General features: G+C 32.6%; 3 protein-coding genes across 4 annotated transcripts; 1 reads left to right on the top strand and 2 right to left on the bottom strand.

Moving 5' to 3' along the window:
- Nucleotides 1-4731: 4731 nt before the first annotated feature.
- On the bottom strand, nt 4732-6064 carry LOC144561094 (PTB domain engulfment adapter). Its single transcript, XM_078310313.1, has 4 exons — nt 5722-6064; nt 5524-5605; nt 5272-5430; nt 4732-4934 (listed from the first exon to the last, which is right to left on the bottom strand). The coding sequence occupies exons 1-4, from the start codon at nt 5944-5946 to the stop codon at nt 4879-4881; spliced, it is 522 nt and encodes a 173-aa protein (XP_078166439.1). The 5' UTR covers nt 5947-6064; the 3' UTR covers nt 4732-4878.
- A 201-nt stretch (nt 6065-6265) lies between these two features.
- Nucleotides 6266-8741, bottom strand: LOC144560547 (beta-glucosidase 13-like). Of its 2 annotated transcripts, XM_078309774.1 has the most exons (10): nt 8592-8741; nt 8445-8514; nt 8247-8305; nt 8043-8118; nt 7869-7946; nt 7655-7742; nt 7215-7556; nt 6845-7100; nt 6640-6742; nt 6266-6555 (listed from the first exon to the last, which is right to left on the bottom strand). In XM_078309774.1, the coding sequence occupies exons 1-10, from the start codon at nt 8733-8735 to the stop codon at nt 6272-6274; spliced, it is 1500 nt and encodes a 499-aa protein (XP_078165900.1). In that variant the 5' UTR covers nt 8736-8741; the 3' UTR covers nt 6266-6271. The 2 variants fall into 2 exon arrangements, with proteins under 2 accessions (XP_078165900.1, XP_078165901.1); XM_078309775.1 differs by lacking the exon at nt 6640-6742 and having other exon boundaries at nt 6371-6555.
- A 3532-nt stretch (nt 8742-12273) lies between these two features.
- On the top strand, nt 12274-15602 carry LOC144560546 (potassium transporter 26-like). The gene is made up of 9 exons (XM_078309773.1): nt 12274-12500; nt 12621-12843; nt 12949-13197; nt 13334-13384; nt 13599-13859; nt 13953-14005; nt 14092-14461; nt 14576-14923; nt 15015-15602. The coding sequence occupies exons 1-9, from the start codon at nt 12276-12278 to the stop codon at nt 15479-15481; spliced, it is 2247 nt and encodes a 748-aa protein (XP_078165899.1). The 5' UTR covers nt 12274-12275; the 3' UTR covers nt 15482-15602.

Below are 15602 nucleotides of genomic sequence, written 5' to 3'. Positions count from 1 at the left end.
TAGCTAGATACACTCATACACTATATATGATATATATGTGCTTGCTAATTGCTATATATGCTATCTATCTCCTTTTGGAAAATTGAAAGCCACCTCTCTCTGTACTTAATTGACCTCCCAAGTCAACTCCAATTTGTACATCACGCACTAACATAGATATAATTAATAATTTTTTCATAAACTTATTTTATATTTAAAATAATTTGTTAATTTGCTAATTAAATATTATGGCTAATTTAATTTGAGCAAGCTAACACACAACAAGTACAAACTCCAATTTCAACAAGTGTTAAAAAATGATGCTTAACATATATATATATATATGTCAGTAAAATAATAATCAAATTGATATATAAATGAAGATCATAGAATTAAGTTTGGCAACATATATTATATATACTAGTATCGTGTCCGTGCGTTGCAACGGAGACATATTATAAGATTGAATAGAATATGATGAGGCATTTTTGTTTGACATTCACACAAAATTAAGAATATATATATTTAAATAAAAATAAAAGACACAAATAGAAAAAAAAAATAGAAATCCAAATAATAAAAGAAACAACAACAAATGATAAAAAAAGGATCAAATATAACATAAAAAAATTCTTAAAGTATAATTGCGATTTAATATCTAATTTTTTCACAAGTAAGACATGTCATTAAACAATTTAGAGGAGAAATAATATGTAAAGAAACAAAATTGAGAAAAATATAATTAAATAATTCAAGCAAGAATTTTTTCTATGTATAAAATTCTTAATGGAAATTATTTTAACAATGAAAATTTCTCTACATAAAAATTTTGGATATTTTTTTATTTTCTCTCTTGATCGAAAAGATATAATTGTTTCCCTCAGCACAAAATCTGCTATTCATGCGCCATCGCCTTTGGACCACATCTCATCCAAAGCGCTCGTTAATTGTCCGATTGAGTAAACTGGTGATAATAAGAAATTAACTTTTTAGACCCGTTTAAATCAAACAAGGCAACTATTTATTTCTTTTTTGAACACTAAGCTGCACACTAAACAAATGGAGGCTTCCATTACCCCTCAAATTCTCCTTTTTTATTACAAAATTCATATGTTAATCCGTGACAATTTTAATATAAAAATAAATATAAAGATGAAGATAAGAAATATAAAATCTAACTTGTGAACCTTAAAAAAGAAAAGAAAACTAACTTGTGTTGATTGTTTCTTTATTCTTCCAGTAATTATAATTTGTTCAACATTATATGCTATTTTAATTCTCAACCAACAGAAAGAATGTAATAAATAGTTAATATATTTTTATTAATAAGCTTAAGTTGCCTCTTGATTGATTGTAGAGCAACAATTGATGTCTCATTCTTAATTTGATTTATTCTTATTAGTTACCCTCATATAATCTATTACTTACAAAATTATTTTTATATTTTTAATATGCTTAAAAATAGAGTTGAAATTGATAAAATAATATTTTCAGAAGAGATAATTGACCGATTTTTTTATTTATATCCAAAAATTAAATTAAATTTCAAAAAATAACCGAACCGGATGTCAAATTTGAAATCTACCCAAACCGGTTAACCGTTAACCGGACCAAATTTCCGGTTAACGGTTAACCGGACCTTTTCAAAATGGTTCGGTTAACCTTTAACCGGACCCAAACCATGGGTCCGGTTAACGGTTAACCGGATTCGTTGGTTCGCTGAACCGTTAACCGAACCCAATTTTTTTTTTTTTTTTTTTTTTTTTTTTAAAACAGAAAATTTTAAATGCATATGTATATGTATTTTTTTATTTTATATGTATATGTATATGTGTATGTATATTTTTCTATAATTTTAAATTTCAGATTTGATTTACAAATTTTTTTTGTGTAAATTTGATAAATCTAAATACGAATTTTATTTTATATGTATATGTAGATTATATAGAATATATAGTGTTTAGGGTTTAGGGTTAGTGTATATAGATTATATAGAATATTAATAAAATAAATATTCCGACAGAATATATATAGTTTCTGCAACATCCAATTATTAAGGTCTAAAATAATAATAATAATAATAATAATAATAAGGTCTAAAATTATTTATATGAAAATATATATAATAAATTTCTGCAACAGAAAATTAATTAGGCCGAAAATTATATATGAATTCATATAAAATCATAGAAAATACCAACATAATACAATTTGTGCAACATATACACACATATAGTTTTTTGTACATGCAATCCCATCTTATCCTATCATATAACATATAGTCAAGATCCAATACAACACATATAACACATAGTTCGGCCCATTTTGCCAAAATGCATGGCTGTCATTGAGGTTGGACCGAATTTTTGTTCATCTTAAGTTGTATTAGATCCAATATAGCAAAAATAGAGATGCACATGTGAGGCCTCTTGGGAGGTTAAAGGTCTCCAACTTTTGCATCTCCCATAAATTTTAATAATAGAGAATAATTATGAATTGATTCAAGAATAATAATTCTCAAAATTTATACGAACCAAAGAATTAAATAAAATTAATAATTCTCCGATTAAAATTAGTAATTAATCCCAAAAAAAAATTTACTCTCGGATTAATCCAAAATTCGTCCAAAATGAATTTCTTAGTTTAAATTCGTCGTATAAGATCCGTAATCATGAACCATCAAAATGAATTTCTCAGTTTAAATTAGTAACTGTATATTTCAAAAAAAGTAAAAAAAAGTAAAAAAAAAGTAAAAAAAATTGGTAACTGTATATTATTTATGTATATGTATATGTGTATGTGTATGTGTATTTTTCTATAATTTTAAATTTCATATTTGATTTACAAAAATTTTTGGTGTAAATTTGATAAATCTAAATACGAATTTTCATGTATATTTTCAATAGAAAAAAAAATTGAAAATTTTCTGTTTTAAAAAAAAGTAAAAAAAAAAAAAAAAAAAAAAAATGGGTTCGGTTAACGGTTCAGCGAACCAACGAATCCGGTTAACCGTTAACCGAACCCAAACCCTTGGTCCGCTAAACGGTTAACCGAACCAAGGGTTCGCTAAACGGTTAACCGAACCCTTGGTCCGCTAAACCGTTAACCGAACCTAGGGTCCGGTTAACCGTTTAGCGGTTTGGGTACTTTTAAAATTTGAAATGCGGTTCGGTTGATTTTTGAAATTCAATTTAATTTTTGGATAAAAATAAAAAAATCGGGATAATTGAGGAGTGAATGGAAGCACAAACAATTAAATATTTTCAATAGGGTTACATGAAATTATACGTCTGAAAGATTAACCTATACAAATATTAATGCACTAAAATAAATAAAGTCCACTCTTTTCGGAACATCAAAATTCTTATACACAAATTCTCAGTTTTACTGTAATTTTTTCTCTCTTTAAGATACAAAACGTACTGTTACTTGTATATTTTTTTTTAACTTTCTTTTTCTGAAATTATTTGAAATTATCATTTTTTATTTTTACTTTCCTTTCAATAGTATAAAATTTTATTTCTTACTACATATGTCTAAGTTGCTAAATCAAACTATATAAAGTGTCCGAATTTGAACAATATAAAATATCATTCGGACACGAGATCAGTCCAAACACCATAAAAAAAATACAATTGTTTATATTTTTATAGTCGGAACTATAGAGGAAGAGGAAAAATAAAACGGAGGAAACAGAGAAATAAGGAAATAATTTAATTGTATGAATCATAGGTGGATGTAAGGAGAAATAAGGAAATGGATCTAGCATTCATTCAATTTTGATTGTGACAAATTATAAAGCAGTTTATGTGACGAGTATGTTTTTAACTAAATTTAGATTTCTACACATAAAATATATGTATTTAATCAAAAGAAGACAAATTATTTGATTAAACGGCTGATATTCAATTCGAAAATTAATCTTCCAATCTCAACCGTTGGCGGATCAGAACAACTACGTGCATAATATAAGAATGGAGATATATAAATAATGAATGAAGAATATATATAGTATAGTAATTATCAGTGTTTTAAATAGCGCGCTATAGCGGCGCTATAGCGCCGCTATAGCGTTTTCCGACCAAAAAAGCTATGTCGCTATGCCCAAATAGCGCCGCTATAGCGCGCTATAGCGCCGCTATTTGAGCATAGCGCGATTTTTTTAACCCGTACGCTATTTCGCGATAAACGCTATTTAAACCATTGGTAATTATTAATAGTAGAGAGAAGAAAGACATCACTTTCGCTTTTGCCTCCCTGCAGCACCACAAATTAAACAGCCGCACTAACATAAAACTCCCCTTTACTTTTTGCAACCTTTTTAAGAGCAACAAGCCTGCTGCTGTTCAAACCAAACCAAACCAAACCAAAGTGCATGATAGATTCAGATTAGAACTAATCTTCCCTCCTCCCCTAGCTACCCTCATGTGGCGTCTGATCAAGCGGCGAAATACCCGTGTGGCAGATGAAAACATGCACGTGCAGCAGCCAGGAGATCAAGATGCAGCCGGGCCCGGGCAATCGGGAATTGCCAGATTGGCATCGACAGTTGGTGCTTTGTTGGCACTGATCTTACACTGGGTAGACAACACTGAGGCAGCTGGAGTACACATGGCACACGAGTGGCAGCAGCTACAGTCTGACGAGGTCAACACCATCATTGTGCAAGATAGCATGCGTTATGCTATCTATGTATAACTATTTCATCACTCACTCAATCAATATATATATATATATATATATATATATATGTTTGGATTTTAATTTTTATTTTATCAGACTACCTGGCATATATATATATAGTATGTAGTTTAATTTGTCTTGTTAAGATCAATTTAATATCAAATTAATTTCGTAAATCCCATATTGTAAAGAGAGTAATTGGAGATGCTTCATTAATTAGTTCTTCAAATTCTCCAGCACATTCTCTTCTCCAGTTAAACTTTCCACCAGTCCTTCAAAGAAATAAGAGAGACAAAATTCAATGCATTGGATTTGGGAGAGCACAGATTTTATATACTGGTATTAATTGATTCTGAACCATGCATACGGATCTAATTAACCGATATATTCTAATTCAATTTAGGAACAAAATTTAAGCAAAAACAGGAAAGGGAAAGCTTAAAATAAAATAATCAGACAAGACTGTTACAGTGGTACAGCACCTCTTGTGTTGTTTAATGTTGAATATATACATATAGTATACCTTTGAAGCACTTTTTACATTCTGTGCCAGTAATATCAGTAAAGGTTCCGAGACCTATGCTTATCAGTAAATTGTTTAATATTTACCGTTGGTATAATGTCGACAATCATTTGTGCCGACAACTAAGTCTGTGGACCAGTTTTGGTTGAATCTGTTTGCAATCTCAACTGAGTTTCCTTTTGAAAATCCAACAAACCAACACCTTGTTCTGGGTATTCTTCTAATTTCTCTATTCAGAATGACCCCTGTAAAATTAAAAATAAAATAAAATAAGAGCACTGGCAGGTACCTGGTAATTAACTATTTATGCATTGGTACGTAGTGTACAAACTACGTACCTGGTAACTTTCTCTGAGAAATGACAGCAAGAGCGGCAAAAATGTTTTCCGAGTCTTTTGGTTGGAAGTCAAAAAGCAACACCTGAAAATTTAAAAGGAAGGGGGAATATATAATTAATTAGGTAATATATATATATATATATATGTTGGCACAAATTCTGGAAAATGGATCATATATATATATGTTTATGCATGGACCTGATCATGATGAGAGGATTTGATGAGAACAACGTAATGTCGAAGATGTCGGTAGCCGAAATTGAAATTGTAGGCTGTGGATAGCAGTATTTGTGCGGGTCCCGGTGCAGCCCGAAGCGGTACTGCTGCGACATAAACGGCATCTTTGGTGGGAGATATATTTATTGGTGAATCTTTAGAAAAAGAAAAGGAAGAACAGAGAAGACTAAGAGAGGATATCGGCATGGGAATTAATCAATTAATTAATTAACCTCCTTCCTTGAGAATTCTTGGTAATTGCTTTGTTGTAAGAGGAAAAGAAAAGAAAAGAAAATAAAAGAAAAGAGGAGGAAGCTGAGCCTGAGAGTGAGACGCAGAGAGAATAGAGACCTCACAGAGACTTGAGGCTAACAATTAATTAAGAGAAATGGAAGCGGGTGCGGGCCCAAAGCCCAAGGCCCAAGGCCCAAGGCCCAAGGCCCAAATAGCATTTATTTATTGTATATATTAAAAGCAGTTGAGTACATGATGAGTATTCACTATCGACTATTGTATGTATTTAAATAAATTATTACAATGATGGAGCGAGGAATTGCTTGAACCAATGAGCAGATTTCTTGGGATATCTCTTGAGGCCATTTTCATAATCAACAAAATTGATGCCAAAACGAACTGTGTATCCATTTCCCCATTCGAAGTTGTCCAATAATGACCAAGCAAAATAACCTTTTACATTCACTCCTCCACTGATTGCAGCGTGTAAGTATTGGAGATGGTTATAGTAATAATCAATTCTGAAATCATCCTTCAATGCCTCACCAACTGGTAAGCTCTTATTATTATATTCATCCACCCCTGCATGTACATGCATAATTTCAATTAATTTACAAATTAATTAATTAATAATTAATTAAACAGGTATTTAATTAATGTGCGTACCATTCTCTGTGATGTAGATAATTGGATCATTATACTTATTCTTTATATAGACTAACAATTCCCTTATCCCTGGGGGATAAATGTATAACCATCTTGAAGCAGCCTGTTTCAATTTTCATTTGGAGAATTGATCAAGTAATCACAGAGACAAATTGGGATCAAATAAATTAAGCATGTACATAACATAATTAGAGCGCTAGCTTACCCGTGGACCAATTGGGATCCCGTTTCTTTCTTCTGTAAGATTGACCCGAGAGTCGGTGGTGTAACTATGGTTAACAGCGGTTGACAGTACTACTGGGAGGCCAATTGCATAACTTGATGTATAATAGTTCACCCCAATGAAATCAAATGATCCTTTTACCATGTCAGATTGTGTCTTTGTGAATTTTGGCAAACGTTCTGCAACCAGTGCTCTCATGATGAACGGGTAATCTCCTTCTGTTAACGGATCCATAAACCTGAATTGAATCATGCATGCATGCATGCACGCACCATGAATTAATTAAATTTTGAGATGCATCTACAAGAATATATATTAGTAGAGAGAGTACGACTGTACTGTACGTACGTACCATCCGAATGAGAAATCAAGAGTACGTTGTTGTGCATCGGCATCTGATTTGGATGAAGAATAGGGGAGACACCAAGTAGGATTCAAAGTAATTCCGATTGTGCCCCTCTGAGATGTCTGGTATTTTTGTCTGTAGAGTCTGACAGTGGCCCCATGAGCAAGCAGCAGATGATGGCAGGCAGAGTAAGGTTCTGTTGCAGAGTTGCTCTGACGGCCTGGGGCATTTGAACCAGTCGCATAGCCGCTGGAGCAGAAACTGAGGGGCTCGTTGAAGGTGATCCAGTGCTTCACGCGGTCCCCAAACTCAGAGAAGCAAACCTCCGCATAGCGAACATAATCCTCCCTAATTCAAATTAATTATAAGTATAATTAGGAAAAGAAAAAAAATGAAATCCAAAAATGATTAAAGAAAAGAAAGAAATGAGTGAGTGAGTGACTGACACAATATTAGGGCTGAGAAAACCAGAGTAAAGATCTTCCAAGGCTTGAGGGGAGTCCCAGTGGAATAGTGTCACAAATGGCTTTATCCCTACATTACATTACATTACATTACATTACATTACATTACATTACATTACATACATTCATTAATTTACATATATGATTAAAACATTCATTCATTCATTCATTTTCATTCAATATTAATATTGACCACCTTTGGAGAGGAGCTCGTTGATAAGATTATTGTAGTAATCCACACCAGCTCTGTTCACTCCTCCACTCAACCTCCCATCTGTATATATGCACTTTTTAATTCAATTCAATTCAATTCAATTCAATTCAATTTAACTCAACTCTACTAATTTAAGGATAAATGGAATTCAATTACTTGGAAGAATCCGAGTCCAAGAGATTGAAAATCTGTATGCATCCATTTCCATTGCCTTCATCAGCCTCACATCTTCCTGTCATTGACACAACTTGTATTCAATTATATGCTCTGCTCTGCTCAGCTATCTATAATTCTATATTAATTAATTAGCTTAATTCTACCGAAACAAACAATTAATTAGAGCAGCATGCATGAACCAACCTTATATCTATGGTATGAGTCATCTGCCACATCGCCGTTGCTATGATCATCAATTTTCTCTGTCACACAAAATTACATGATACGTGCAAAGTTAACTTACAACTTCATTTACAACAATTAAATTTAAATAAAATTAAGGTAAAATTAAGAGATGGAGAGGTAATTAATTAATTAATTAATTAATTAAGCACTAATTACCAGGGTGGAGATGAGTAAAAGTGTCCCAAATGCTGGGGCCTCTACCTCCTTCCCTTGCACCGCCTTCATACTATATATTTACAAATTATTATTCAAATATAAAAAGAAAGCCAAAAAAGAAAAAAGTTTGAAGAACATATATAAAACCTGATAAGCTGCAGAGGCGGTACCGAAAATGAAACCCTGGGGAAAGCTACTTCTGTTAAGGTCGTACCGGGCCTCTCCCCTCCAACCAAAACATAATAAAACAATATTAATCACACAAACCGCAACCACACTTATTTCTCCCATGTCAATTATATTATATTATATTATATTATATTCGCTCTGATCTGGTCTGCTCTGCTCTGATTATGTTTTCATGTATATATGTATCTTAATTATATGAGTATTTATATACTTAATATATATTGCTCATCAATGTTGTGTGAATGAAGGCATGAAGTAATTAAGTATTTCCATCTCCTGCTGTCTATTTCTATCAAACCAAATGGCAAAGGGATGCATGGGGACCCCCATTAAAACGTGGCAACTAACTTCCACTAACATGCGTCTTGCATTAATTATCTTTTTTATTTTTTTTGGTAAAGTTAAAACTAAACTTGTCACCTTTCATTTAATTAGTCACTCCTAAAAGATGCTTGAATCGACCAATATAAAATTAAGGAAAAAGATGTTGTCTTTTTTTGACATTGAAGGAAAGAGATGTCCGTTTTTCTCTCTCTCTCTCTCGATATTTGATTGTTTTGTGCTCTTTTTTATGTGTAAAGTTAGAGCTCAAACCATCCTAATTATTCTTAATTTCTAATAAACGTTTGTTTTGTTTATTTCATTATAACTATTTTTTAGATAAACAGATCTTTATGTATCTTAGTCTAAAAGAAATCTTAATTTTGACTATTAAAGTTTGTAAATACCATTAGTTGGTATGAACAAATTAACAACAATATTGAAATGCATCTGAATTGCAAATATTATTCTCTACAAGAGTCATTGATTGGCTTAGAGGTCTCCAAAAGCACAAAAAAATGTATTATAATATGGAATATATAACAGTTTTGGGGATCTCTAAGCCAATATGCGTCTCCCCATAAATGGGCCGTAGATTGGCTGTGCGGCTCGGATAAATGTTATGTTTTGGTTTATATTTTTTATTATTATTATGGTATTTAAAAAAAAAAATTCGTTCCAAAAGGTAAGCCATCTCTCACGTTATTTAGCATTATTTTATTTTCTCAGAACTTATTAATATATAAAATGTTATTTAATCACAATTATAAATATGAGAGTTGATAATAGTACCCACGCTATAGTACCCGCATTGTACCCGCAGGGGGACCATCAAAAATTAAATGTGAAAATATAACTTCTTGTGGAGATCGCAAAAAACTGCACAATTCGAATTTTTTCCTAAAGTATTAATACCTATCAATAGAAGTATTTATACCTATGTACGGAAGTATTTATACCTATGATGTAAACAATTATTTATTGCATTAATTTTTAAAGCGCGAAGATAACAATACCCGCGCTACAGTACCCTGGGACCACCAAAAATTAAATGCATAAATATAACTTCCTACGGAGACCGCAAAAACTCCACAATTAGAATTTTATTTTCTAAAGTATTAATATCTATGCAATTTTATCTTTCAAATGAGATCTATGATGACGTACTTTCAGGCTCGTCGTCACGCAAGTATTTATACCTCGCCATACAAGTATTTATACCTACACATGCAAGTATTTTTACATATGATACTGAAAGTATTAATATATAAAATTTGAAAGTATTTATACTTATACACTGAAGTATTTATACCTATGAGGTTAACTATATTTGTTAGATGAAGGTTGACGCGGGAATGATTGGGGAACTCGAAAATATATTATCATAACAAGTTACGCATGAAAGTATTAATATCTTACTTTTTTAAGTGCTAATATCTTATCTTCTAAGTATTTATATCTACGAAGGTATAAATATGTAAGTATTCTTTACATATGACACTGAAAGTATTAAAATCTAAGTATTGAAAGTATTTATATCTATGCACTGAAGTATTTATTTTTATGGGGTCAACTATTTTTGTTAGAGAAATGTTAACATGTAATTAGTACCGGGACTTTGAAAGGGGAATCATATAATTAGTGGGGACCATAGAGAAAGGGTGTTGTTGGAATTTTAAAATAATAAGTAGTTGAGACTATATAATATATTTTTAGAATAATAATTAGTGGACACAATATAATTAGTGGAGATCATAATACATTATTCTTCTAAGTGGGAGTATATATTATAACGCGGATACTGAAATAATAATAATTATTATAAGTATAGTAATTAGAAATACAATTATTTTTGTTTAAACAACAAGAAGAAGTTTTCATTTTTATTTTCGAATTCATAGATATTCTAATTATTAGGGATGTAAAATATCAGACACTTGGCGACACGAAATGGCTCCGTCAAGGTACGTACGGTATGAATACGATGTACATGGTACGAGATACGACACCTGGCCCCATCCCGTAACTTATTCTTCAAGAAAATGTGACATGGTACGAGATACGACACCGCACAAATTAACATGTGATGATGTGACTCTGTAAAATGTCCATGCAATATATATGTCATTTTACATACATAAAAGACACAACACGTCATCAAATGTGACTACATGATCTAGATAACATGAAATTTAATCCATAATGGGTAATAAATCTATTTTTTACACATAATTTCTTTTCCCAAATTTTCCACTGATCATATTTTTTTCTGATTTATTCTTCCTTAACTTAAAAGTTTGAAAAACATAGTAAAAGATGATCAAATATATATGACTACACGTTATCTAAAATGATCAAATATGACTAGCGTGACAAAAAAATAATCAAACGAGACTAGTCACATCACATTAATTTGATCATAGGATTAATTACTTGTTACGACATAATCACATAATTAACGTGCTATGACCATTCCACATGATTTAGATTACAATACAGTGCATGAAAATTTGACTTGATGATAACATGATATGACTGTGGCCAAACTTATATATATACAACATGACACTAATTTACATCCCTATGTCATATACAATCAAAATAAAGGATTTTTTTTATTTAATGGAAAATAAACAAAAAAATAATATTTAAGATTTTATAATAAATATGCAATCCTACAAAAAAAAGTACGTTATATATAACACTTTTTCTTACAGAGTCTAATTATAAAACTTAAAAAATAATCTTAAATTATAAAATCCTAGAAAAAGTTTATTTACAGATCGAGTCTTACTAATAAAACTCCTCAAGCTATCCCTATATATCCCTATATTTTGTTATGACACTTTTATAGATCAATCGATCGATCAATCTAAATTAAAGTATGAAAAATTATATCAACCCCAATAAAAAAAATTGTAACGCAATGAGCCTTTATTTTCATGTACCGTGAAATCATTTATTCAAGGGGCATAAAAATGTTTAATTATTATCCAGAAAACGCAAATTTTTCAAATTTTGTCTTGCAACAGATCGATCATACCCCACATTACTAATTGAAAAATGCTATATATTCTGTACATGTCATGTGTGTGTGTGGTAATTAAGAGGTACATGTGATCTTTGGCTTATATTCTTTTACTTTTTATAGAGCTAGCTAAGCGCGCTAGTGATATGTAACTGCCTCCTATTAATTAATTAATTAATTAATAACGTTTGAATTAATTAATTCTCCCAAGTCCCGATACGTCGCAATTAACCTTTACAATTACTAATTAATAACTTAATTTGTCTGGTAAAAAGTTAATTAAGGAGATCGAAATGGGGAAAAATATGAATGGCAAAGATGAATTGGAAGAGAATGAAAGATTGGAGAACCCATACAATCATGGACATGACAATTATGATGAGCAAGAGGAAGCTGGAAATGCTGAATCTGATTTCGAGAATCACCCGACGGGCCACAGCAGCAGCAGATCAGGTCTTAGCAACAGAGCTTTAAGCTTTGGTCCTGATTATAAGATGCCCACACGTCGAGGCACTAATGTATATATATAATTTAATTACAACTAATTAATTAATTAATGAGATTTTTCTGGTCAGTCTACACACACACACACACACGACTACTGATGATATATTAATTGTATGTTTTAATTGTTGCAGGCCTTGACGACATTTGAGACGCTTCTTTTGGCGTACCAATCTCTCGGGGTGGTGTATGGCGACATTGGCACGTCGCCTCTCTACGTCTTCTCGTCCATTTCCTTGGAGAATCCGACTGAGAGTGACATTCTGGGGATACTTAGTCTCATTTTCTGGACTCTCACTTTGATCGGACTCGTAAAGTATGTCTGCATTGTATTGCATGCCGACGATCATGGAGAAGGTACGTTAAGTACATACAGTAATAATTAATGTTACCATTCATCATTGGAACATTAATTTGTATTATGAACTTATTTCTATTGTTTTTTTTTTTTTTAAATTCCAGGTGGAACATTTGCTTTATATTCAATTTTACGGCAAAATATTAATTTCAAAGGGAAAATGGTGATGCCGATGCATAGACTAGCTTCAGATGCAAATTTAAAATATTACAGCAAAAGGGGTACACTACTAAGGAATAAAGCGCATGAATTCTTTGAAAATAATTCAACTGTTCAGACCATCATCACTTTTCTAGTATTGCTCGGCACTTGCATGGTCATCGGAGATGGCGCTCTCACTCCTGCTATTTCTGGTACATATATACTATACTATACATTTATATATAGATTGCATCATTATATTAATCCTCTCTTCGATTCATTTTGTATGTACAAACAATTAATCAATACATATTAAAAAACTAATTGGAATTTTGTAAATGTGTACAGTTCTTTCAGCAGTGCAGGGAATCCAATCAAGGTCCCCAAAGATTACACAAGGCTAGCATCTTTTTCCTCCCTCATATAGAAAAATGTGGAAGCACTACTAAATTTCTGGATCAACTGTCTGTCAATTCATGAAACAGCTAGCGATTGATCGATATCTTTTACAGATAAAATAACCCTGTACCAGTCCACTAATTAAATACGTACCTCAAATTTAATTATTGAATGATACTAATTAATAAATTATGAATAAATAAATTAATTGCAGATTATGTGGTGGGTTTATCGGTGGCAATACTGCTCATCTTGTTCCTGTTTCAGAGATTCGGTACAAACAAAGTGAGCTTTACTTTCTCCCCCATCACCATCATATGGTTCGGGATGATAGCAGTTATAGGAATCTACAACATCATTAGATTTTACCCTCCCATATTCAAGGCCGTCTCACCTCATTACATCTACTATTTCTTTCAAAGCCAAAAGGCCAAGGGTTGGTACCTACTTGGTGCCATTGCTCTTTGCATCACTGGTATGTACATATCTTAATTATTCCCACATGTACATAACATAATTACTGTTTCATTTCATAATCCTCAAATGACAGAACATGACTTTTAAACAGGTGCCGAAGCAATGTTTGCTGATTTAGGGCACTTCAGCAGGGGTTCAATTCAGGTAACAAACAGGTTTTACAAAAATTGCAATAATTAACTTAAATTCAAACAACAACAAAAGTAATTCTATATATGTTTAATTTGCAGTTAGCTTTCTCGGCTGCAGTATATCCCTCACTAATCATAGCATATGCCGGTCAAGCAGCATTTCTCATAAAAAACCCCGGCGACTTCTCCACAGCATTCTACAGCTCAGTCCCACATGCTCTTTTCTGGCCCATGTTTGCTGTAGCGACGCTTGCTGCTATAGTTGCTAGCCAGGCTCTAATATCGGCAAGTTTTTCTATCATACGGCAATCCATAGCACTTGATTGTTTTCCAAGAGTGACTATGGTTCATACCTCAGCAGATCATGAGGGCCAGGTGTACTCGCCCGAGATCAACTACTTTTTGATGATTTCTTGTATCTTGATCACAATTGGGTTCAAAGGTGGTGCCGAGATTGGAAATGCATATGGTTAGCTTATATGTATAATTCCTTTCTTTTATAAATCCATCATAGTTCATGCATGATTCCTTTCTTGGAAACTAATATTAAGTGCTTACCCCCTTATTGAATATATATATGAAGGCGTGGCGGTGATATGGGTGATGCTGATCACCTCCTTTCTCATGATGGTGGTGATGATTGTTGTGTGGGAAACCAACATCCCTCTCGCCTTGCTCTTCTTCTTTGTATATTTTATTATAGAAGGGGTATACATGACATCTCTGCTCACAAAGCTTCTTAAAGGTGGCTGGGTCCCGTTTGCCATTACTGCAGTGTTCCTCATAATCACACTCTCATGGACATATGGCCGAAGCAAGAAGGCGCAATATGAGGCTGATAAAAGGATGGATCGAAAGGAGTTTGATCACTTGATAGCACATAGCTTACGTATGCCTGGAGTGTGTTTCTTCTGCACTGACCTCATCAACGGTAATTTTATCACATGTATACATGTTTGTCAAGTTGCTAGCTAAGATAACATACTCATTGATCCAAATTGTATAAATATGTTTGTACACAGGTGTTCCTCCAATCGTACGACACTACAGTCAACTTATCGGCAGTCTTCGAAAAGTGACTGTGTTTGTGACAGTGAGAACACTGCCAGTCCGAAATGTCCTACCAAATGAGCGCTTGCTTGTCGGTAAAATAGGTCCCCGAGGTGTGTATCGGTGCTTGGTGCAATTCGGGTACATGGATAGCCATACCATGGTAGGAGATGAGTATGCGAGATCTGTTGTTGCTGCGCTGAGAGAGACAACTGATGATGAAGAGGAGATTCACGTTCTTGAGTCGGTTTTGAATGACGGTGTCATATTTGTAACGGGTCGGACTATACTTAGAATGAGCGATCACCATGGCTGGTTCAAGAACTTTGTGATTGATCACCTTTACCGGTTTCTGCAGAAAAATTTCAGATCAAATGTGGCTACTCTGAAGATTCCAACAGAAAAGCAATTACAAGTTGGGATGCTTTACCAGCTATAAATAAACAAATTAACTAATTAATTAAGAGCCATAATCTATAGATTATTAACAATATATAGAGATCGAATTCCTAAGAAAATTGTATCTAAATATTAATTAATTATATGGTTGCCTTACTGAC

The sequence above is a fragment of the Carex rostrata genome, chromosome 10, assembly GCF_964058835.1.
Source record: "Carex rostrata chromosome 10, lpCarRost1.2, whole genome shotgun sequence".
NCBI lineage: Eukaryota > Viridiplantae > Streptophyta > Magnoliopsida > Poales > Cyperaceae > Carex > Carex rostrata.
This window is presented reverse-complemented; position numbering and strand designations above follow the sequence as displayed.

Excerpts from the sequence above, each read along its gene's own strand:
- LOC144560546 (XM_078309773.1), top strand. The coding sequence starts at position 12,276 with ATGGGGAAAAATATGAATGGCAAAGATGAATTGGAAGAGAATGAAAGA. Across the intron at positions 13,385-13,598 it reads GTCCCCAAAGATTACACAAG|ATTATGTGGTGGGTTTATCG; the intron begins GCTAGCATCTTT and ends AATTAATTGCAG. Across the intron at positions 14,006-14,091 it reads TCAGCAGGGGTTCAATTCAG|TTAGCTTTCTCGGCTGCAGT; the intron begins GTAACAAACAGG and ends TTTAATTTGCAG.
- LOC144561094 (XM_078310313.1), bottom strand. The coding sequence starts at position 5,946 with ATGCCGATATCCTCTCTTAGTCTTCTCTGTTCTTCCTTTTCTTTTTCT. Across the intron at positions 5,431-5,523 it reads TTCTCAGAGAAAGTTACCAG|GGGTCATTCTGAATAGAGAA; the intron begins GTACGTAGTTTG and ends TTAATTTTACAG. Across the intron at positions 4,935-5,271 it reads TTGTCGACATTATACCAACG|GACTGGTGGAAAGTTTAACT; the intron begins GTAAATATTAAA and ends ATTTCTTTGAAG.
- LOC144560547 (XM_078309774.1), bottom strand. The coding sequence starts at position 8,735 with ATGGGAGAAATAAGTGTGGTTGCGGTTTGTGTGATTAATATTGTTTTA. Across the intron at positions 8,306-8,444 it reads TTTTACTCATCTCCACCCTG|AGAAAATTGATGATCATAGC; the intron begins GTAATTAGTGCT and ends TTTGTGTGACAG. Across the intron at positions 7,557-7,654 it reads TTTCTCAGCCCTAATATTGT|GGAGGATTATGTTCGCTATG; the intron begins GTCAGTCACTCA and ends AATTTGAATTAG.